The 23,184-nt window shown below is 37.9% G+C and overlaps 2 protein-coding genes across 3 annotated transcripts in view; both read right to left on the bottom strand.

Moving 5' to 3' along the window:
• Window positions 1–4,572, bottom strand: part of LOC138430939 (disintegrin and metalloproteinase domain-containing protein 32-like) — a 196,576-nt gene extending 192,004 nt beyond the window's left edge. Inside the window, exon 1 of the mRNA XM_069572993.1 lies at window positions 4,439–4,572. Coding sequence (XP_069429094.1) covers window positions 4,439–4,496 — 58 coding nt within the window. The 5' untranslated portion in view covers window positions 4,497–4,572. The remainder of the gene's footprint in view (window positions 1–4,438) is intronic.
• Window positions 4,573–8,302: 3,730 nt separating this feature from the next.
• The window catches only part of ADAM9 (ADAM metallopeptidase domain 9), a 96,311-nt gene continuing 81,429 nt past the window's right edge, over window positions 8,303–23,184 (bottom strand). For both annotated transcript variants that reach the window (XR_011253455.1, XM_069572992.1), the window contains 4 exons: window positions 21,273–21,414; window positions 19,540–19,627; window positions 11,248–11,315; window positions 8,303–9,680 (listed from right to left, as the gene is read on the bottom strand). Coding sequence is in view for 1 of the 2 variants with exons in the window: in XM_069572992.1 (XP_069429093.1) it covers window positions 9,581–9,680; window positions 11,248–11,315; window positions 19,540–19,627; window positions 21,273–21,414 (398 nt within the window). In the remaining variant the exon portion in view is untranslated. The remainder of the gene's footprint in view (window positions 9,681–11,247; window positions 11,316–19,539; window positions 19,628–21,272; window positions 21,415–23,184) is intronic.

Below are 23,184 nucleotides of genomic sequence, written 5' to 3'. Positions count from 1 at the left end.
ACCTTTGTTGGCAAAGTAATGTCTCTGCTTTTCAATATGCTATCTAGGTTGGTCATAACTTTGCTTCCAAGGAGTGAGCATCTTTTCATTTCACAGCTGCAATCACCATCTGCAGTGATTTTGGAGCCCAAAATAATAAAGTCTGACACCCTTTAGAATGAGTAAAAAATAGAAATCAGAAAGCTGAAGAATACAATAACGGAATTGAAATTTTCAGTAGAGGGGTTCAAGAGCAGACTAGATCAAGTGAAAGAAAGGATCAGAAAACCTGTAGACAGATCAAGAGAATTCATCTAATCAGAGGAGCCAATTATTTTTTACAAATGAAAGAAAGAATGAAATGAATGAAAAAGAGTGAAGACAGATTCATGGATATATGGGACACAATCAAGCAGAGCAGTATACACATTATAGAAGTCACAGAAGGAAAAGAAATCAGGGTGGAGGGCAGAACTTATTCAAAGAGGTAATGACTGAAAATTTCTCTCACCTGGGGTAAAAAAATTAACATCCAAATCTAGAAAGCCAAAAGAAAGCCAAAAAAGGAATTCAAAGAGAATTACACTGACATACATTGTAACTGCCCTAAAGTAGAGACAAAGAGAGACTCTCAAAAAAGCAGCAAGAGAAACACAAAATATTATGTACAAGCAGACGCCCGTAAGACTATCAGTGGATTTTTCAGTGAAACCTTGCAGACCAGAATGGAGTGGGATAATACATTCAATATATAGTACTGAAAGAAAAAAAATTCCACCTAAGAATACCATGCCCAGCAAAGCTGTTCTTCAGAATTGAAGGAGAGATAAACAATTTCACAAAAGTTAAAGGAGAATGGCCTCACAAGAAATGTTACAGTTCTCTGTCCTGAAACAAAGGCACATTAATTAGTAACAGAAAAATATATAAAAGTATAAAACTTAAGGTAAAGCCAGGAAAAAAGAGAATCTATAAAAATAAAGTGAAAACTGAATACAGATGTTTTAATTAGCTTCTACTTAAAAAAGCAAATATGCAATATCAGTGAAAAAGGGTTACAATGGTAAATTTTATGTTACATATATTTTATCACAATTTTTAATTACTTGTTTAATGGGTATAGGGTTTCAGTTTTGCAAAATGAAAGGCTCCCAGAAAGATGTTATAGAACAATGTGAATATACTCACCACCACTGAACTATACACTTAAAAATGGTTAAGAAAGCAAATTTGCAGCATAAAAGGTTAATATACAAATGTCATTCACTTTCTATATACCAGAAATGAGCATTGGAATTTGACATTTAAAACACAATGTCATGTACATTAGCATCCCCAAAAGTTAAATACTTAGCTATAAATCTAATGAAATACGAGTAAGATCTCTACGAGGAAAACTTCAAAAGTTTGATGACAAATAGCAAACAAAAAGTTCAAAATGTCAATCTTTCCCCAACTTGTTCTATAGATTCAGTACAATCCCAATCAAAATCCCACCACAATATTCTGTGGTTATCAATAAACTGACTCTAAAATTTATGAGGCAAAAGATCCCAAATAACAAACTCAATACTGAAGAAGAAAATCAAACGACTGTCACTATGTGACTTAAAGACTTATAGTAAAGCTCCAGTAATCAAGGTAGTATAATTTTGGCAAGAGAACACACAAAAAGGTCAACCAAACAGAACAGAGATCCCAGAAAAGTACCTATATAGATACAATCAATTGATCTCTGACATAGGAAAAGACAACATAATGGAGCAAAGATAGTCTTTAAAAAATGTTACTATAACAAATGGATTTCGAAATGCAAAACATATAACCTAGACACAGGCTTTAACACTTCATAGAAATTAACCTAAAGTGGATCATAGATCTAAATGTAAAATGCAAAATTATAAAACTCCTAGAAGTAAGAGTGAACCTAGATGACCATTGGTAAGGCAATGACTTCTTAGATATAATACCAAAGACATGATGCATGAGAAAATAATTGATAAACTGGACTTCATTAAAATTAAAAACTTTTGCTCTGTGAAAGACACTGTCAAGAGAATGAGAAGTTACAAACTAGGAGAAAAACATCTTCAAAAGTCACATCTGATAAAAAACTGTTATCCAAAATATACAAGGATCTCTTAAAGCTCAACAATAATAATAAAAAAAACTTTAAAATGGGCAACATACCTGAACAGACACCTCATCAAAGAAGATATATAGATGGTAAATAAGAGTAATGTTCTACATCATATGTCACTAGAGACTATGACCATTCTATACCTACTAGAATGGCCAAACTGAAGAACACTGACAACACAAAATGCTGGCAAAGATGTGAAGTAACAGAACTCTCATTCACTGCTGATGAGACTATAAAATAGCAAAATAAATTTACATTTTAAAAAAATAGCATAGCCACTTTGGAAGATAGTTTACAAAACTAAATATATTCTTATCATATGATCCAGCAAAAGTACTCCTTGGTATTTACCCAAAAGGAGTTGAAATCTTATGTCCAAACAAAAACTTGTACACAGATATTTATAGTAGCTTCATTCTTAACTACCAAAACTGAAAAGCAACCAAGATGTCTTTTAGTAGGTAAATGGATAAATACACTGGTATATACAGACAATGGAATATCACTCAGTGTTACAAAGAAACAAGCTACAGAGCTCTAGGAAGACATGAAAGAACAATAAATGCATATTACTAAGTGAAAGAAGTCAATCTGAAAGGGCAACATACTGTAAGATTTCGACCATATGACATTCTGGAAAAGGTAAAACTGATGGAAATAGTAAAAAGATCAGTCATTGTCAGGACTTAAGAGGGAAGGAAGAGATGAATCAGTGAAACACAGGGGATTTTTAGGGCAGAGAAACTACTCTGGTGGATACATGTCATTATATATACGTCAAAATCCATAGAATGTACATCAAAAGTGAACCCTAAGGTAAACTATAGCTATGGGGTGATAATGATGTGTCAGTGTGGGATCATAAATTGTAACAAATATAGCACTGCGCCTGCAGGATATAGCAGAGACTGTACACATGTGGGGACAGGCAGTATGTGGGGACAGGAAATTTCTGTACCTTTCAGTTTTGCTATGGACCTAAAACACTCTAAAAATAAAGTTCATTCATTTTTTTAAATGGTTGAAGATGGCAAATTTTATGTTTTTTATATTTTATTACAATTTAAAATAATTTAAAAATAAAGATAATACATTTTTTTTAATGGGTAAAATATCCACTAAAGTTCAAAATAGACCAATGAATCTTAACATATTACCAAAAGTTCATTCCACGTTGTAACTAACCTTTACCATTTATCAAGTGTGTATTTGGTATAGCAGCCAAAGGGGAATAGTGGTAACTATCTGAAAAGGCTCATAAAATACTTTTCCCTTTCCCAACCACATATACTTCAAATAAAACACTTAGCAACAGATCAAATGCAGAAATAGATCTGAGAATCTAGCGGTCATCTATTAAACCAAACCTTTTAAGCAGATTCACACCACCACTCTAAATTCTTTGTTTTGGAAAACAGAGTTTTCATTTTTAAATGTGTTACTTACATTAACATATAATAGGTCTATTACTGTAACTGACCAGGACCCTATGGGTCTTCTCAGGACAGACCTCCCTTCCATGTCTTCTGCCTACCTCTCGTCTACAGAAAAGCTGTAGCCAAAGAAGAAATTTAATCAGAGAAGGGGCGGAGGAGGGGCGGGGGTTGGAAATACAAAAGCAAAGTAGTCAAGCAAGAAAAAATAATAATAATTCGGCCATTAAAAAAGGTCAAGGACCTTCAGTTCCTCTTCAAGAGCTAGAGATAATATTCTGAGCTGTAGATAATATCCTTTGAGTGGTTTTGTAGCTCCTGAAACTCCGACCAGGTGGGAGAAGTCAATGTGATGACCCGACTGTAGACATGGCATAAGCGGCTCCATCTTGCACAATTCCAAGAACTCACCTTTTTTTGCATATGTATACATTTTTTGTATACATTTTTTGCAGGACAAACTATTATTGTATACAGGGCAAGTTATTTTACTGGAGCAGATGATATCTGAGGAAGATCAGTTTTTGGAGTCTGAGTTCATGAAGTTTTTGGAGTGCTTTTGAGTGCAAGAAATTTTGAGGTAGTGCATAACAGAACTACAAAAAAAGGAGGCCCCTCAATTCAGATTTAGAGTCAGGGCATCAGAGATTTGTCCTGGAGCTTATTAAAATCACCTTCCTCTCTCAGGAGTCCCTTCGCTATGCCTACGCGGCGCCTGAAAACGGCCCGGTTCCCTGGTGGGCAAAAGAAACCAAAAGCGAGGAAAGGGACTTGAGTGTCCAGTTGCCGCGCAGTGTGACCCAAGCAGATTACGCGTGTAAAGAAGGAAAAGAAAAACCTTCTCACTCCCCACACCGGAGTCACAGGGCATCCATGGGCTTACCGGGTCTTGACGTTAGCAAGCCACGGAGACCCGCTAGCAACATCATTAAGCGGAACATAGCGTGACTTCTGGGCTTTTTTTTTTTTGAGAGGACACTAAACGCTACGACCGTTGGCCTTCGGTGAGCTGCGTTCTCGCGAGGCTACCTACGAGAGAGCTGGGTACTCAGCGCCCCGCCCACCAGTCGCCTGAGGGGCGCACCGGCTCTCCAGTCCTTGCGTTCTGGCCTCTGTCGCGCTCTTTTGCGGACAGCCCGCCCTTCTCAACGGCCCGGTGCCCCCACCCCCAATTATCTGAAGGTACCAGACCACCCCAGCCCTCTCTGTCGCGGTCATCGTCCTTCCACAAACCTTTTGCTTCTTGTGAATGGACCTAAAAGGACTAACACATTTATTGTCTGCTGTTTTGTTATCAAACACCACTTGCTGGATATAAAGGATATAAAACTGTGCGCACATACACACATGAGTTATGCGTTCATATTTACTAAAATCGGGTTTTTTTTTATTTTAAAAAGGGCAGATTAAAAAAAAAAAAAAGAATTCCAAAAAAGGGGGAAGTGAGTAGGTTTTGGTATCATCAAAAAGCACCTGCCATGGCACTTTCTATATCCACTGCCCAAATACACCTTGTAACCAGGCTGCTTCTACTTTCCATGTGGTTCGCAGACCATTGGCTACAATTCACTTAATGGCCTGCCCTTGTTCAGTTAACTTCTGGGTACAGTGAATACTCAGGTAATGAATGAGATGGACAAGATTCCTGCCCATAATTACAGTACATATGTTCCAGTAGAAAATTCTAACCACAATCCTCAACAGAGTATTCAAAATTTTCTAAATTTGTAGCTCAGGCTGCTGCCTCTTTTCCTCTCATCCCCTGTGCTAGGACCACTTACGACTTCCAATCTTTCCTGAATGAAAATTGCCTTATTACCTTGGACTGCAAGACCTCCCTCCCAGACTCACTACCCAGTCTTTACCTCTATGCAGTATCTTTTAATTCTTTTCAAATCCCAAAGAACGAGTTGTCTCTCACATCAATTAACAGAACGGCAGGTACACAAACAAAAAGGTCCAGTGGTAACAAAAATTTCACTTGGAGAAGCCCCACATCTAAACTCACAGTGGAGATGAGATTCTATGGACGCAAAGGCTTTCAACAGGGTTATTTCAGCCTGAAAAAGAACGGAATGAGCAGAAACATGGCAATGAAAACAGTTGGCCTCTCTGTATGCACAGGGAGATTGGTTCCAGCATCCCTGGTAGATGCCAAAATGCCCAGATGCTCAAGTCCCAAAATTGGCCCTCTGGTTTCCATCTCTGCAGATTCAACCAACCATGGATACTGAACTGTTTTGCCACTTGCAGTTAGTTGAATCCACTGACGCAAGCCTGCAGATACAGAGTGTCACTGTATTTTTATTGGGAATAAAAAAATCACTTGTAAGTCAATCTGTGCAGTTCAAACCCATGTGGTTCAAGGGTCAACAGTACGCATCTAGCTTGCACCTCAACAGGAAAACCCAGTGCTATACTAACACTTATTTTTGGGTGTCAGTTCAGTTCGCTTAGTCATGTCCAACTCTTTGGGACCCCATGAATTGCAGGACTCCAGGCCTCCCTGTCCATCACCAACTCTCAGAGTTCACTCAAACTCAAGTCCATCAAGTCGGTGATGCCATCCAGCCATCTCATCCTCTGTCATCCCCTTCTCCTCCTACCCCCAATCCCTCCCAGCATCAGAGTCTTTTCCAATGAGTCAACTCTTCTCATGAGGTGGCCAAAGTACTGGAGTTTCAGCTTTAGCATCATTCCTTCCAAAGAACACCCAGGGCTGATCTCCTTTAGAATGGACTGGTTGGATCTCCTTGCAGTCCAAGGGACTCTCAAGAGTCTTCTCCAACACCACAGTTCAAAAGCATCAATTCTTCAGTGCTCAGCTTTCTTGACAGTCCAACTCTCACATCCATACATGACCACTGGAAAAACCATAGCCTTGACTAGACCTTTGTTGGCAAAGTACTGTCTCTGCTTTTCAATATGCTATCTAGGTTGGTCATAACTTTGCTTCCAAGGAGTAAGCATCTTTTAATTTCATGGCTGCAATCACCATCTGCAGTCATTTTGGAGCCCAGAAAAATGAAGTCTGACGCTGTTTCCACTGTTTCCCCATCTATTTACCATGAAGTGATGGAACCAGATGCCATGATCTTAGTATTTGGGTGTAGTTGAGCCAAAAGCTGGTTTTACCTCGCTTCACAGTATTAGAACTGTTATACTAAATGCTTTGACTTGTTGCTGCTGCTGCTAAGTCGCTTCAGTTGTGTCCGACTCTGTGCGACCCCATAGACCACAGCCCACCAGGCTCCCCCATCCCTGGGAGTCTCCAGGCAAGAACACTGGAGTGGGTTGCCATTTCCTTCTCCAGCGCATGAAAGTGAAAAGTGAAAGTGAAGTCACTCAGTTGTGTCCGACTCTTCACGATCCCATGGACTGCAGCCCACCAGGCTCCTCCATCCATGGGATTTTCCAGGCAAGAGTACTGGAGTGGGGTGCCATTGCCTTCTCCCTTTGACTTGTTAATTGGTGCTAAATATTTTGAATGAATTTTCAGTATCCCATTTGTTTTCCCCTCCTTACTCTTTCCTGTTTAAATCTTTCAAAAAGCAGACTTTATATTATTATTTATGTATATAGCTCTCTCTATAATGGAAGGCATGTCCCATCCAGAATTTGTATATCACATGATCTAATATGGTACCTGCAAGATAATAGTTTCAGTAAACATTTATAGACTTTTATAAAATCTGATCCGTGCTTAAGAAAACCTGGATTGTGCTTAACTATATAGTTAGTAAACCCAGGCATTTGTCTGACAGAAAGAGAAAATGTAGTATCTTGAACAATGTAGTAAGTCTGTGAACATAGCCATACAGTGACACCAAACTTACATATAATTTATCCTTGATTATTAAAACATCTTTAGCAGATGGCAAAGAATGCCTTTATTATTTTCAAATTTTGAAGTGGCATCTATGACCAAGAAATTTTACAACTTTTAAAATAACAATCCTAGATAAATCAAGGACAAACCTATGTGAAAAAAAAGCATATAAAATGTCAAAATGCATATAAGAGCAAAAGAAGTTCAGGCTGATCAAATAATCTTTTAGAATAGCTTATTCCCTCAGGGTCCAGCAATTAAGACTGCATGCTTCCACTGCAGGGGGCATGGGTTCGATTCCTGGTCAGAGAGCTAAGATCCTACCTGACCTGTGGTGCAGCCAGAAAAAAAAGGTCCTAAACATCCAAAGATCCAAGGAATTATTTAATCCTGAGAAAGTTTTAAGTTGCAGAGTTAATATTTACTAACTGTAAAATTTCAGTGATATAAATTACAATTTCAAAATTTGTGGAACTACATCAGTGACAAACACAAAACTTTTTAGTTGTATATTAATTCATTCAGAGATTAAATTGAAGACTATTTGGGGTTGTTTACAATTTTTATTATATAGCTGATTGTTAAAATAATGTACCATCTTCAGAGGACTAAGATATGTGTCTTCTTCAAAACCAATCTGTTTTTCAAGGCTTTTTCAAACAATAAGCCTTTGTTCACAATTTGCCAGAAGTCTTGAAAATTAGTGAGACAGTATCTGTAAACATTTGACTAGTAGTTTTTTCTAAAACTGTGTTTTAATTAATAAGGTAATAAATAGCTGAGTATTTAAGAAGTTAATGGACAACACAAATCAGAATTTCAAGTATTTATTGTAATCTTATGTTTGTATGTATGTATATATATATATATATATACACAAACCAAAAATTTTTTAAAAAACTAAAGAAATTCAGTTAATAAACTTATTAATAAACTTTATTATGAAAGGTTGTGAAAAAATTTTAGGTGCTTAAATTTTCATCATTCATACCATTTCTTCCATAGTAAAAATTCACTTTTTATCACAGCTGAGACAATAACTCACAGATACCACTAATTTTCTTGCACTTATCTAAAAAAACTTTTTCTTTATTTCTCCAGCCTAATTTCTTGAAAAATATTAGAATCAACAGAGACATAATCAAGCACACCTTAGTAAATGTAAACATTCAAAAGTATATTAATAGCAATCTTTGAAGTTTCAGATTTTGGACTTAAAGTGCTCATGAGATTCTCAAGTGGTTTTATGATAGCTCAATTGATTGAAGATATTATAATTGCTCCTGCTTTTTATTACAGCTATGAATCAACAGCATATCTGATTAGTTCTATTAAATACTTCGTACCTTAAAGTTTATAATTTATTTAAAATGATGCTATTGTAAAAGGATGCTATGTTTTAACATGATTCATAATAGAAATTCTATTTTTAAATTAACTTGGCTAATATTCATTATCCATAGATAGATCCATGGAATCCATTGTCCAGAATCCATAGAAGCATTTATCCATAGAATGTTCATAAAAATGGAAGATAACAACTGTGTGTATGTATACACATACACACTTATAGTGTGTTTTTGCACTTTTTAGATAGTATTATGATATCTTGTGTATTTTGTGCATTCTTCTGAATACAGAGTATTCCTTTATTCATGAAGTGAATGAGATAAACAAAATTCTAATGTATGATGATTATTAGTCTGTGTAAGATTAAAAATATTACATATTAATTGGCAGCTAATTACTTTTCACAGGTATTAGATTATTACATGTTCAACCAGAAACTACACTAATAACAACTAAGGTCAAAATTCAGAGTTACATTTAAGCACATAATGACAAAACTTGAAACAATACAGTTAATTTGAGAATCATTATAATAACATGTTCAAAATAACATAATTCATGTCAGGTGCATTAACCTCACAGATGACTGAATAAAATGTATTCAGTAATGGAAATGAAAATGTTATTCTAAATTCCCTGGCTTTACTGCATTTCTTCTATTTCTCATTTCCCACTACTCAAGTTCTGTTCTTCTGTATTAATAAAGTCTGTTTTGTGGTATTTTGTTTTCATTCATAACTGCAGCAGGAAGAAAGGCTTTTCAAGAAAATATCAGGAAAAAAAAAAAAAAAAAGTATTAGCTCAGTTCCCTGAAGATGTCTGCAAAATGAAAGGCTAAAAAAATAATCAAGTGAGGGAACTATATAAAGGAGGTGGAGGCGGAGGAGCAGGACGAGCTGGAACTAAATTTCCCTGAAATGATTCTTTGGGCTGTGGTGGAGGTGGCCTGTGAAGAGGTAAAAAAGACAGTTAATCGTATGTCTCAACTGAATGAAATAAAGCTACATTCATGACACCATTCTTAAAACCATCACTGAATTTTGCCTGGTGAGCAGCTGTTTCACAATTTATATATTCTTCTCCTGATGTTCACTTGGATTTCGGTGCATTCTTATTGCATAATAAAGATTATACTGGAGGACACTACTCAGTGTGCAATTCAATCATAATTTGAAGGACTTTTGGGGGGGGTGGGGAGGGGTGTGAAGTATTTTATGCAATGCAAAATATTATAATAAAATCTTCTCCTTTCTTGTTGATGCTAAGCCCATACATTGAGTCCCTCATTTTTCTTGTGCTTTTCAGTTCTAGAATTTCCATTTGATTCTTTTTTTAGGTTTTTAAGTTCAGCACATCTAGTTCTGTGTGAAATTCTCAATCTTGACTATTAATTCTGTGATACAGTCATCATAGTTATTTAAAGTCTGTACCTAATAAACTCTACTAACTGGATACCCTCTGAGTGCATTTTCTTGGTTTTAGTCACATTTTCTTTTCTTGTATGTCTAGCTTTTTAAATTGAGATAGTGAAAGTGAACATTGCTCAGTCATATCTGACTCTTTGCAACCCATGGACTATAGAGTCCACAGAATTCTCCAGGCCAGAATCCTGGAGTGGGTAGCCTTTCCCTTCTCCAGGGGATCTTCCCAACCCAGGGATCGAACCCAGGTCTCCTGCATTGCAGGCAGATTCTTTACCAGCTGAGCCACCAGGGAAGCCCAAGAATACTGGAATGGGTGGCCCATCCCTTCTCCAGAGGATCTTCGTGACCCAGGAATCAAACCAGCGTCTCCTGCACTGCAGGATTTTTTACCAATTAAGCTATTTTAAATTGGGGGCAAACAGTGAAAGAAAACAACCAAACCTGTAGGAAATAAATCGAGGGTCTGATTCACCCTTGCCCCTGGGTCCCAACACAAAGCCTGGGATATTTGCTAGGGTACCATCTCCCTGGCAGGGCTCCAGGTTTTGTCCCCTCAGCCCTAGTTTGTTGAAAACTCTCCTCAGCTTTCTATCCTCGCCCATGCAGAATAGGTAGACACAATCTAGGACAGAAAAATGGTCCCCAAAGCTGAGGTCATCTCTGGAATACCTTCCTCTCCTGGACCTTAAAAAATAATCCTTCATTTCTTTAGTAGTTTTCTGATGTCTTCATATTTTCTTATATTGTCTAGCTTTTCTAGCTGTTCCTAATGGGAGGTCTGGCCAAACTTATGTGATTTGCCATTGCTGGTGATTATAAAGATCCTTGCTTCAGAATCTTATGGATACCAGAGGCTACAGCAGCTGTTCAGTGTCTTGTTGGGGCCTCTTTAAAATTTCATTCTGACACTTCATTAATATGACAAAACTTAAATAAAATCTCTTAAAAACTTTTCTGCAAACTGTGCTCTATCTATACTGTTGGCAATAAATACCGTGTCCTAAATTAAATTAAAATACAAGGCAACTATTGTGACATTAACCCTTGGTTGTATCCTGATCAAGTAATCTAAGTGAATTCACTTCAGACCTTGATGGGTACTGCTGAGGCTGCCTGGCTCCATAAGTTGGTACTGGAAATCTGTTTGTTTGTATAGGCTAAAAAGAAAAAAAAAAGTTATTACGACAATGCACTCATCAATATATTTTCTATATAGGTTATTTTCCACATAAAAATAATCTATTTAAAAATCAATGAATAGATGACTTATAATCTTAACATTTAAAATATTTTGCTTATTCAACATATCTTTGCTACTGAGTGTGGAATATTTAATCCTTTTAAACTATAGTTTTTAAATTCAATAATAACAAAGTATTATCTTGGCCTTGATCAACTCCATTAGTTAAAAGGTAACATATTAATATTTCCTAGGTCAATACATTTTAAATAAAACCTTTTAAAAATGTATTGCCAAACGTATACATAGTACCTAACTAGTACTGTAAATACCATCAATTTTCAAATACCCTTGATTTTGATGTGGAAAACAGGGAACTTTTGTGCACTGTTCATATGAATGTAAATTGGTCCAGCTACCACAGAAAACAGTATGGAGGTTCCTCAAAATATTAAAAACATGACTACCATATGATCCAGTAATTCTGAGTATTTATCCAAAGAAAATGGGACACTAACTTCTATAATTATCTGCACCCCATGTTCATTGCAGCATGGATTATGATAGCCAATATATGGAAGAGTCTAAGGGTCCATCCAATATGCTACCGGAGATCATTGGAGAAATAACTCCAGAAAGAATGAAGGGATGAAGCCAAAGCAAAAACAATACCCAGCTGTGGATGTGACAGGTGATAGAACCAAGGTCTGATGCTGTAAAGAGCAATACTGCATAGGAACCTGGAATGTCAGGTCCATGATCAAGGCAAATTGGAAGTGGTCAAACAAGAGATAGCAAGAGTGAATGTCGACATTCTAGGAATCAGCAAACTAAAATGGACTGGAATAGGTGAATTTACCTCAGATGACCATTATATCTACTACTGTGGGCAGGAATCCCTCAGAAGAAATGGAGTAGCCATCATGGCCAACAAAAGAGTCCGAAATGCAGTACTTGGATGCAATCTCAAAAATGACAGAATGATCTCTGTTCGTCTCCAAGGCAAACCATTCAGTATCACAGTTATCCAAGTCTATGTCCCAACCAGTAACGCTGAAGAAACTGAAGTTGAACAGTTTTATGAAGACCTACAAGACCTTTTAGAACTAACACTCAAAAAAGATGTCCTTTTCATTACAGGGGACTGGAATGCAAAAGTAAGAAGTCAAGAAACACCTGGAGTAACAGGCAAATCTGGCCTTGGAATGCGGAATGAAGCAGGACAAAGACTAATAGAGTTTTGCCAAGAAAATGCACTGGTCATAGCAAACACCCTCTTCCAACAACACAAGAGAAGACTCTACACAGGGACATCACCAGATGGTTAACACTGAAATCAGATTGATTATATTCTTTGCAGCCAAAGATGGAGAAGCTCTATACAGTCAACAAAAACAAGACCAGGAGCTGTCTGTGGCTTAGATCATGAACTCCTTATTACCAAATTCAGACTCAAATTGAAGAAAGTAGGGAAAACTGCTAGACCATTCAGGTATGACCTAAATCAAATCCCTTATTATATAGTGGAAGTGAGAAATAGATTTAAGGGCCTAGATCTGATAGATAGAGTGCCTGATGAACTATGGAATGAGGTTTGTGACACTGTACAGGAGACAGGGATCAACACCATCCCCATGGAAAAGAAATGCAAAAAAGCAAAATGGCTGTCTGGGGAGGCCTTACAAAGAGCTGTGAAAAGAAGAGAAGTGAAAAGCAAAGGAGAAAAGGAAAGATATAAGCATCTGAATGCAGAGTTCCAAAGAATAGCAAGAAGAGGTAAGAAAGCCTTCTTCAGTGATCAATGCAAAGAAATAGAGGAAAAGAACAGAATGGGAAAGACTAGAGATCTCTTCAAGAAAATTAGAGATACCAAGGGAACATTTCATGCAAAGATGGGCTCGATAAAGGACAGAAGTGGCCTGGACCTAACAGAAGCAGAAGATATTAAGAAGAGGTGGCAAGAATACACAGAAGAACTGTACAAAAAAGATCTTCACGACCCAGATAATCACGATGGTCTGGTCACTCACCTAGAGCCAGATATTCTGGAATCTGAAGTCAAGTGGGCCTTGGAAAGCATCGCTACGAACAAAGCTAGTGGAGGTGATGGAATTCCAGTTGAGCTGTTTCAAATTCTGAAAGATGATGCTGTGAAAGTGCTGCACTCAATAGGTCAGCAAATTTGGAAAACTCAGCAGTGGCCACAGGACTGGAAAAGGTCAGTTTGCCTTCCAACTCCAAAGAAAAGCAATGCCAAAGAATGCTCAAACTATCGCACAATTGCATTCATCTCACATGCTAATAAAGTAACGCTCAAAATTCTCCAAGCTAGGCTTCAGCAATACATGAACCGTGAACTTCCTGATGTTCAAGCTGGATTTAGAAAAGGCAGAGGAACCAGAGATCAAATTGCCAACATCCGCTGAATCATGGAAAAAGCAAGAGAGTTCCAGAAAAACATCTATTTCTGCTTTATTGACTAAGCCAAAGCCTTTGACTGTGTGGATCACAATAAACTGTGGAAGATTCTGAAAGAGATGGGAATATCAGACCACCTGAACCTGCCTCTTGAGAAATCTGTATGCAGGTCAGGAAGCAACAGTTAGAACCGGACATGGAACAACAGACTGGTTCCAAATAGGAAAAGGAGCATGTCAAGGCTGTATATTGTCACCCTGCTTATTTAACTTCTATGCAGAGTACATCATGAGAAACTCTGGACTGGAAGAAACACAAGCTGGAATCAAGATTGCCGGGAGAAATATCAATAACCTCAGATATGCAGATGACACCACCCTTATGGCAGAAAGTGAAGAGGAGCTAAAAAGCCTCTTGATGAAAGTGAAAGCGGAGAGTGAAAAAGTTGGCTTAAAGCTCAACATTCAGAAAATGAAGATCATGACATCCGGTCCCATCATTTCATGGGAAATAGATGGGGAAACAGTAGAAACAGTGTCAGACTTTATTTTGGGCGGCTCCAAAATCACTGCAGATGGTGACTGCAGCCATGAACTTTAAAGACACTTACTCCTTGGAAGAAAAGCTATGATCAACCTAGATAGCATATTCAAAAGCAGAGACATTACTTTGCAGACTAAGGTCCATCTAGTCATGGTTTTTCCAGTGGTCATGTATGGATGTGAGAGTTGGACTGTGAAGGAGGCTGAGTGCCGAAGAATTGATGCTTTTGAACTGTGGTGTTGGAGAAGACTCTTGAGAGTCCCTTGGACTGCAAGGAGATCCAACCAGTCCGTTCTGAAGGAGATCAGCCCTGGGATTTCTTTGGAAGGAATGATGCTAAAGCTGAAGCTCCAGTACTTTGGCCACCTCATGAGAAGAGTTGACTCATTGGAAAAGACTGTGATGCTGGGAGGGATTGGGGGCAGGAGGAGAAGGGGACAACAGAGGATGAGATGGCTGGATGGCATCACGGACTCAATCGATGTGAGTCAGAGTGAACTCCGGGAGTTGGTGATGGACAGGGAGGCCTGGCACACTGCGTGCGATTCATGGGGTCACAAAGAGTCAGACACGACTGAGCAACTGAACTGAACTGAACTGAAGGGTCCATCTGTGGCAAACACAGGTACATATATACGAATGTTATTCAACCAACAAACAAAACGATATCTTGCCATTTGTGACAACATGGATGGACCTCAGGCATTCAGGCTAAGTGAAATGAGTCAGAAAGAGGACAAATATCGTATGATCTCACTTATATGTGGAATCTAAAAATAAACAAAAAAACACCAAATGGTTAGATACAGAGAACAGATTGGAGACTCACAGAGGGCAGAGAGGGAAATGGATAAAAACAGATGAAGGTGGTTAAAAGATAATAATTTCCAGTTGTAAAATCAATCATAGGGATGTAAGGTACAGCATGGTGCCTTTGGTAATACTTCATGGCATATTTGAAAACTGCTAAGCGTGTAAATCTTAAAAGTTCTCATCACAAGGAAAAAAAATGTGTAACTATGTACAACAATGGATGTTAATGAGACTTACTGTGGTGCTCATTTCATACTGTATACAAATATTGAACCACGTTGTACACCTGAAACTTATATAATTTGATATGTCTGAAAGTAAAAGTGAAAGGCACTCAGTTGTGTTCAGCCCTTTGCAACCCCCTGGACTATACAGTCCATGGAATTCTCCAGGCCAGAATACTAGAGTGGGTAGGGGATGCACAGAGTTGGACACAACTGAAGCGACTTAGCAGCAGCAGCAGCAGCAGCAGCAGCAGCAGCAGCAGCAGCAGCCTTTCCCTTCTCCAGGGGATCTTCCCATCCCAAGGATCAAACCCAGGTCTCCCACACTGCAGGCAGATTCTTTATCAGCTGAGCTACAAAGAAAGCCTGTGATGTGTCTATTTTATCTCAGTTTTTAAAAAGTAGAACACCGGAGTCATCAGGGATAGGAAATTACTGCTTCACGGGTTCAGAGTTTCTGTCTGGGGTAAAGAAAAAGTTTTAGAAATAGCAGTGATGATTACACAACACTGTGAATGTAATTAATGCCACTGAATTGTATATTTAAAAATGGTCAAAACGGCAACTTTTATAAGCATGTATATTTTACCACAATTGAAAATGAAAAAAAAATGTCAAAGACAAAAAATTATATATTACATAATTTCTAACTTGTATATAGGGACTGTGTGATCATCCTATATATGTAGAAATATGGAAAAATCCCCGAGACTTATGGTTAAGGGAAAAGGGCTTAACAATTTGTTTCTTTTTTATAAAAGGAAAGGGAGAAGAACAGAGAGATTTCATACATATCCTTCCATTTTAGAAGCATATCTAATCATTTAACCTCCTTGTAATTGGAAAGACTTTAAAAGTTTGACAGTACCAAATGCTGCCAAAATTTACTTTGACAGGAATGCTCATACACCACTGACAATGCAATCACCCAATGGCATAATCCTTTTGGAAAACAATTTGACATTTTCAAGTAAACATTCAAATATTTTTCAACCCAGCAATTTAACTTTGGTATATTCCTATATCAGAGTTCTCTAATAGAATTTTCTGTAATGATGGAAACATTCTATGCCTATGGTGCCCCTACAATAGTAGTCACAGGTGATCTATTGAGCATCTAAAATGTCAGTGGGGAATAGAATTCTTAACTTTATTTAATATAACATAAAATTTAAATAGCCACATGTGGATAGTAACCACTGTAGTAGTACCACCCTAGAACTCACACACATGCATGAGTAACATACAGAATGTTCATCTCAGCTTTATTTGTAATAATGAACAATTGGAAACTGGTAAAAGAAAAATGGATTTTTAAACTGTGTGGAATTTATGTAATATAATACCAACAGTGAAAATGAATGCATTAGAGCTACATCTATTGATAGAGATAAACCACAAAGCAATGTTATGGGGAAAAAGCATGATGCAGATACATGTGTAAGACAGCAAACAAAACATTATACAACGTTTAAAAGCAGATCAAGCATTAGTATACTGTATTGGCGTTTTTCTTTCTGGCTTACTTCACTCTGTATAATCAGCTCCAGTTTCATCTGATGCCAGGAGCCAGCGTGAGGAATTGCACCCGTGACAAGGTCATGCAGCAGAGCTCTGATGGCAAGGCTAATCAGACCTCAGGTTTTCCCCCTGGAATTTCCTGAGCATCCACCCCCCGAAAAAATAAGAATCTGCCTGCTTTTCCACTCTTCTGATATTCTCTGGAAAAAGTCAAATCAGGGCTTTAGTCTTCTGCATTTGAAAGGGATGTTTCAGCTCAAACCCCCTCTGATAGCTCTCTAGCTTGCCTAACAGGTTCCCCGGACCTCTTACAGCTTATGAATTGCTTACAGCCCCCCAACTGCAAGAGGCACAAAGCTTAAAGCATCAGAGCCTTTTCTAAAGAGTTAAAAATCATATTGGTAGAGGATTTTCACTGTTGACTCAATGATTGCTGCCAGGCCTCCATATTATTTATCTTTTAGGCACCTGGGAGGATGTTAATCAATGTAAACTGGATATGGAAAAGATATATAATAGTTTTGATGTTAGCAACACTAGACTTTTGAGTTAATTACTTTTCTCTTTGTTATATATCACTGTACTCCTCTTGTGTCCTTGCTATGTAAGAATGTAACTTTATTCAGTGCTTTCTGAGAGGGGTACCAGACTTTGGGAAGATCAACACAAATAAGTCTTCTGGTTGACAAACTCTTATCAGAAAAAAGGCAAAAAATGTTAATTGGCCCTTTTGGCAGGAAGATGATGTAAATTACCTAAGACTTGTGTATACAATTAGGTACGCAGAGAGAAAAGCCTGGTTTTGATAAGAGTCTGGACTGCTAACGCTGCATAACTTTGTGTTACCCATTGATCTCCATGTTTTATCAAAAGTATAAAAGGCCTTCTGAACAATAGAGGACAGGGCCAGTCTCTGGACTGGTTTCCCCCATGTCTCCTCTTTACTCTAATTTCAGGCTGAATTCCCATCTGGGGTGTGAAGGCTCACCATGTCTACTTACTTGCCCCGGCTTTTAAGATCCACGCAAGGGGGAGCCCAAGGCGGGGCACCCCCCAATATTCAAGAGGACACCAGTGGCCTAACGTAGATGGTGCAAGCTCCTTGTGTGGAACTTTATTGGCTTCCCATGTAAACCAAGTTATTCAGCCTCTTTCTCCACTTAATTTTCCTACTACACTATTTCTTCCTAATCTAATCTTATACTAATAAATAAATAAGTTTTCCTCGCCAACGCCATCCCCGCTTCGAATTCCCTGGATCCACCGGGGCTGGACCCCGGCAATCTACCTCATTAGAACTGATTCAAATGTATCCTTTTTAATGGCTGAGTAATACTCCATTGTGTATACAGTATACTAACGCATATATACGGAATTTAGAAAGATAGTAATGATAACCAGTATGTGAGACAGCAAAAGAGACACAGATGTATGGAACAGTCTTTTGGACTCTGTGGGAGAGGGAGAGGGTGGGATGATTTGGGAGAATGGCACTGAAACATGTATAACATAAGAAACGAATCGCCAGTCCAGGTTCGATGCAGGATATAGGATGCTTGGGGCTGCTGCGCTGCGATGAACCAGAGAGATGGTATGGGGAGGGAGGTGGGAGGGGGGTTCAGGATTGGGAACACGTGTACACCTGCGGTAGATTCATGTTGATGTATGGCAAAACCAATACAATACTGTAAAGTAAAAATAAATAAATAAATAATAATAAAAATAGAAAGAAGACATTAACACACAAAATAAATAAATAAATAAAAGCAGATAAAGCAACATTTTGTTATTTCTTAGGGATATATGCATATTAGAAAAAGTGTATTACTATCCCAGTACTCCCTAATATACTCCAAAGGACAGTGATTGCTGGTCCCCTTGCTGAGACAACTAGACCTATTACTCCAGGAGCTCAGCACCAGATTTTTAGTTAGATGCCCTGGGGAAGCCAGGTATTAAAAACAGAAAGATAGCAGACATAGGGAAAAAGAGTGACAGCATAAAACCCAGGACATTTTCTAGGCTTGGTTTCAAGGCAAGACATTCTCAGTGTCTTGAGACAATGTTTTCCTCCCATCTCCTCTAAGCCAGGGACCCTAGTGCTATTCCATTAACTAACCCAGAGGCCATCTGCAGACCACACTCCTAAATTCTTTGGAAAATATCTATGTTTATTCCTATGTGTGCATGTTCAGTCGCTCAGTTGTGTCCAACTCCTTGCAATCCCATGGACTGTAACCCTCCAGGCTCTCCAGGCAAGAATACTGAGTGGGTTGCCATCTCCTACTCCAGGAGATCTTCCTGACCCAGGGATCAAACCCAACTCTGCTGTGTCTCCTGCACTGGCAGGCAGATTCTTTACCACTGCACCACCTGGTATATTATGTAATAATTTTTTAAGCTTTAAAAATGTGATGTGCTGCACTCAGTTGCTCAGTCATGTCCAACTCTTTGCAACCCCATGGAATGTAGCCCGCCAGGCTCCTCTATCCATGGAGATTCTCCAGGCAAGAATACTGGAGTGGGTTGCCATGCCCTCCTCAAGGGATCTTCCCAACCCAGGGATTAAACCCAGGTCTCCCACATTGCAGGCAGATTTTTTACCAGCTGAGCTACCAGGGAAGCCCTAAACGTGTGGTACCATAGTATAATAAAGGAAAAGAATTTTTCATTTAAACTTACAACGTTTCTGGGAGGAGTCACTGAAGAAGCAGGTCCAGGAACACTCGCTGGCTGTCTAGAATCTTTTGCTTGATTTTTGCCACCTGATCTGAAAGATACAAATACTTTTGAGCTAAATTAAGATTAAGACATTTCTATATGACATAGCATTAATATACAGACTTGTATTTTTCCAAATACAGAAGAATGATACTGGTAGTGGTGGTGGATATGATCATGATGACAGCTAAAATTCATATGGCATTTTTAATAGTTCTCATCCAGTTTTAATCCTTAGAGTACTAGAAAGTTTTCTTAATCTCATTTTACAATTAAATAAACTGAAATACTAAGAAATAATTTAGACAATCAGGCCAGTGTTCTCAAACTCCTCAAGTCTTCCTGAAATCAGAGACTACTAAATTAATATTCTTAGGTCTAAAGTAGTCACTCTGAATATCAGGAAGTCCAAAAGAAGCAAAACAAGCTGGCTGGAAAGATGTCAGCTAAGAGTTAGACATTGCCAAAAGGATAGCAAGTAAGCTATGTACAGGAGACAGCTATTGCTATGAAACTAAAATTTCAGAGATGCAGACTGGGGAATTATCTACATGTATTGGTCAGTCTGAAGTGTGAAAGAAAGTTAAGAGAAAAAAGGATAGAAAGGTAAATCTAGGGAATTCCCTGGCAATCCAGTGGTTAGGACTTGGTGCTTTCATTGCCAGGGACCCAGGTTCAATCCCTGCTTAGAGAATCAAGATCCTGCCAAACCACTCAGTGTGGTCAAAAAAAAGGGGGTACAGGTATATGTCTCAATAAACTATATTTTAAAAACAAAAAGAAATCTACATCTGTTTTAGAACACATTTAAAAAATAAAGCTAACATGAGGATTCTCTAGGAAAATATTATGCAGTTTTTAAGTGAGGTAAGTGAGAAATAAGGCAATGAAGTAAAGGTGAGCATTCCAGGCAAGATATGAACATTTTGGAATCATTACCATAATAAAAACCAGCTATTAAGTAACTGCATTGTGCTATGGATTTTATTTGTTAATATTTCCTTATTTAATCCTCACATGAAGCCCTCCAGAGATGGGTAATATTATTATTCTCATCGTAGAGGATGTAAACCAAGGCTCAGATACTTATTATTTCTGTTCATAATTCTAGCAAATGATAGCTTTGCTAGAACTTGAACTTAACTGCAAGGTCCATGCTAACACATGCTACATTCCAATGCCAACGTATTAGAAATGATTGCTGAGAGAGAGCAACACAAGAGTCCAACATGTAGACTAGAAATGTCAGGTGTCTGAATTACGACAACCCTTTCTTTCATCAAAGATTATTTCTTAAAAGCTGATGATACATGAAATCTGTTTTCAAAACAGACTTGAAGAATACTTCTAGGAGAATTGATACTGGAAATAGACAAGGAAGAAAAAATTTTAATGGCATGCAAATCAGAAGTTGTAGCCCCAAATTCTACTTACCCCACTATCAGAAATGAAAGTCAAGTAAAATGAAGCCTAAGGGGCCATTTTCAGTAGTATACAGGTTGGTGTCATCATAACCCTTTTCCCTCACCATTATAAGAGATGGCTGAGTCACCACTTACCCTTTAATTCCTGCTCATCATGTCAAAAGAATAGAGACACAAACTAGAATGCTAGTTTTAAACTATCTTCTATATGATTATCATCATACATAATTAAATTACTTAGTAAGAATTTTAAAAAAATAATCTAAGTACTCATTTGTCTGTGATCTCTTCCTTCTGCAGTAGCTTCTCCGTAGCTGGTTTCTCTTAATGAAGACAAAAACAGCCAATACAATAAGAGGAACAATTAGGAAGAAGAATACCAGGAGTCCGTCCCTCAGTGCAGCATTGTTTTCTAGAGAGAAGGAGTTTATATTACTGATAATTAAATTAGAAGTTAACTTGTATTAACTAAAACATACTAAATGATGATATATTTTACATTCATTTTCACATTGTTCAAAAGTCACACTGATATCAACTGAAAAACACTGAGAAGTCTTATTGACTCCTCCTGCTCACCCACTTCATTTCTGCCTTCCTAAAGGTAAAGTGAAAGTGAAGTCACTCAGCCGTGTCCAACTCTCTGCGACCCCATGGACTAGTAGCCTATCAGGCTCCTCCCTCCATGGGATTCTCCAGGCAAGAGTACTGGAGTGGGTTGCCATTTCCTTCTCCATCCTAAAGGTAACCACTTTTATTAATTTCTTCTATAATCTTACAGTGTTTCTTCATGCAAAGTTAAGCAAGAACAAAATATGTTTTATTGTGAACCTTTCTTACACAAAAGGTAGCGTGGCATAAATGTTATTTTTTCACTTAGCCATACTACATATCTTCCCAAACCATACACAGAGCACCACCTCTTTTTCTGTATAGCTATACAAAACTCCATTGCAAGGATGCCCTATAGTTTATTCAGTCAGTGAGTACCCACTAATACTTTCATTTTTCCAGTCTTTGCTATTACAAAAACATATTACAATGAATAGCCTTGTATACATGTCATATCACATAGATGTACCTATAGAATAATTTCCCAAAAGCAGAACTGACGTATCAGAGGGTAAATGTACTTGCTGTTTTTTAAAGCATCATCAACTTGTCTACCACAGTGGTAGTTACAAGTTAGCATGCCATATATCCAAACAAAACTATAATTCAAAAAGGTACATGCACCCCTATATTTTTGACAGCTTTATTCACAATAGCCAAGACATGGAAACAACCTAAATGTTCACTGACAGATGAATGGATAAGTAAGATGTGGTACTTAAATACCACGGAATACAACTTAGCTATAAAACAGAATGAAATAATGCCATTTGCAGCAACCTGGATGGACCTAGAGATTATCATACTAACTGAAGTAAGTCAGAAAGAGAAAGTCAAATACCATATGGTATCACTTATATATGGAAACTAAAATATAACAGAAATGAACTTATCTACAAAACAGAAACAGACTCACTCACAGACACAGAGAACACACTCCTCGTTGCCAAGAGGGAGAGGAGGAGGGGCAGGAATGGATTGGGAGTTTAGGATTAGCAGATGCAAACTATTATATATACACTGAATAAACAAGGTCCTTCTCTATAACACCAATACTTTGGCCACCTGATGCAAAGAGCTGACAATTAGAAAAGACCCTGATGCTGGGAAAGACTGAGGTAGGAGGAGAAGGGGACGACAGAGGATGAGATGGTTGGGTGGCATCACCAACTCAATAGCCATGAGTTTGAGCAAGCTCCAGGAGCTGGTGATGGACAGGGAAGCCTGGCATGCTGCAGACCATGGGGTTACAACAAGTCGGACACAACTGAGCGACTGAACTGAACTGACTCTATAACACAGGAAACTATATTCAATATCCTGTGATAAATCACAATGGAAAAGAACATAAAAAGAATGCATATATTTATATATGTATAAGTGAATCACTTTGTTGTACACAACATTGTAAATCAACTAATTTCAATAAAATAAATTTTCTTAAAAAGTTAGCATACTAGCCAGCAATGTAAAAGAATTCCTCACAACCTCACCCATAGAGTCAAACTAGTGCATTTTTGCCAAACTGGCAGGTGAAAATTTATATCTTATATGATTTTAATTTGGATTT

Source organism: Ovis canadensis, chromosome 26 (assembly GCF_042477335.2).
Source record: "Ovis canadensis isolate MfBH-ARS-UI-01 breed Bighorn chromosome 26, ARS-UI_OviCan_v2, whole genome shotgun sequence".
NCBI classification, from domain to species: Eukaryota; Metazoa; Chordata; class Mammalia; order Artiodactyla; family Bovidae; genus Ovis; species Ovis canadensis.
Note: the sequence above shows the minus strand (reverse complement) of the source record. Positions and strands in the feature narration are given on the sequence as shown.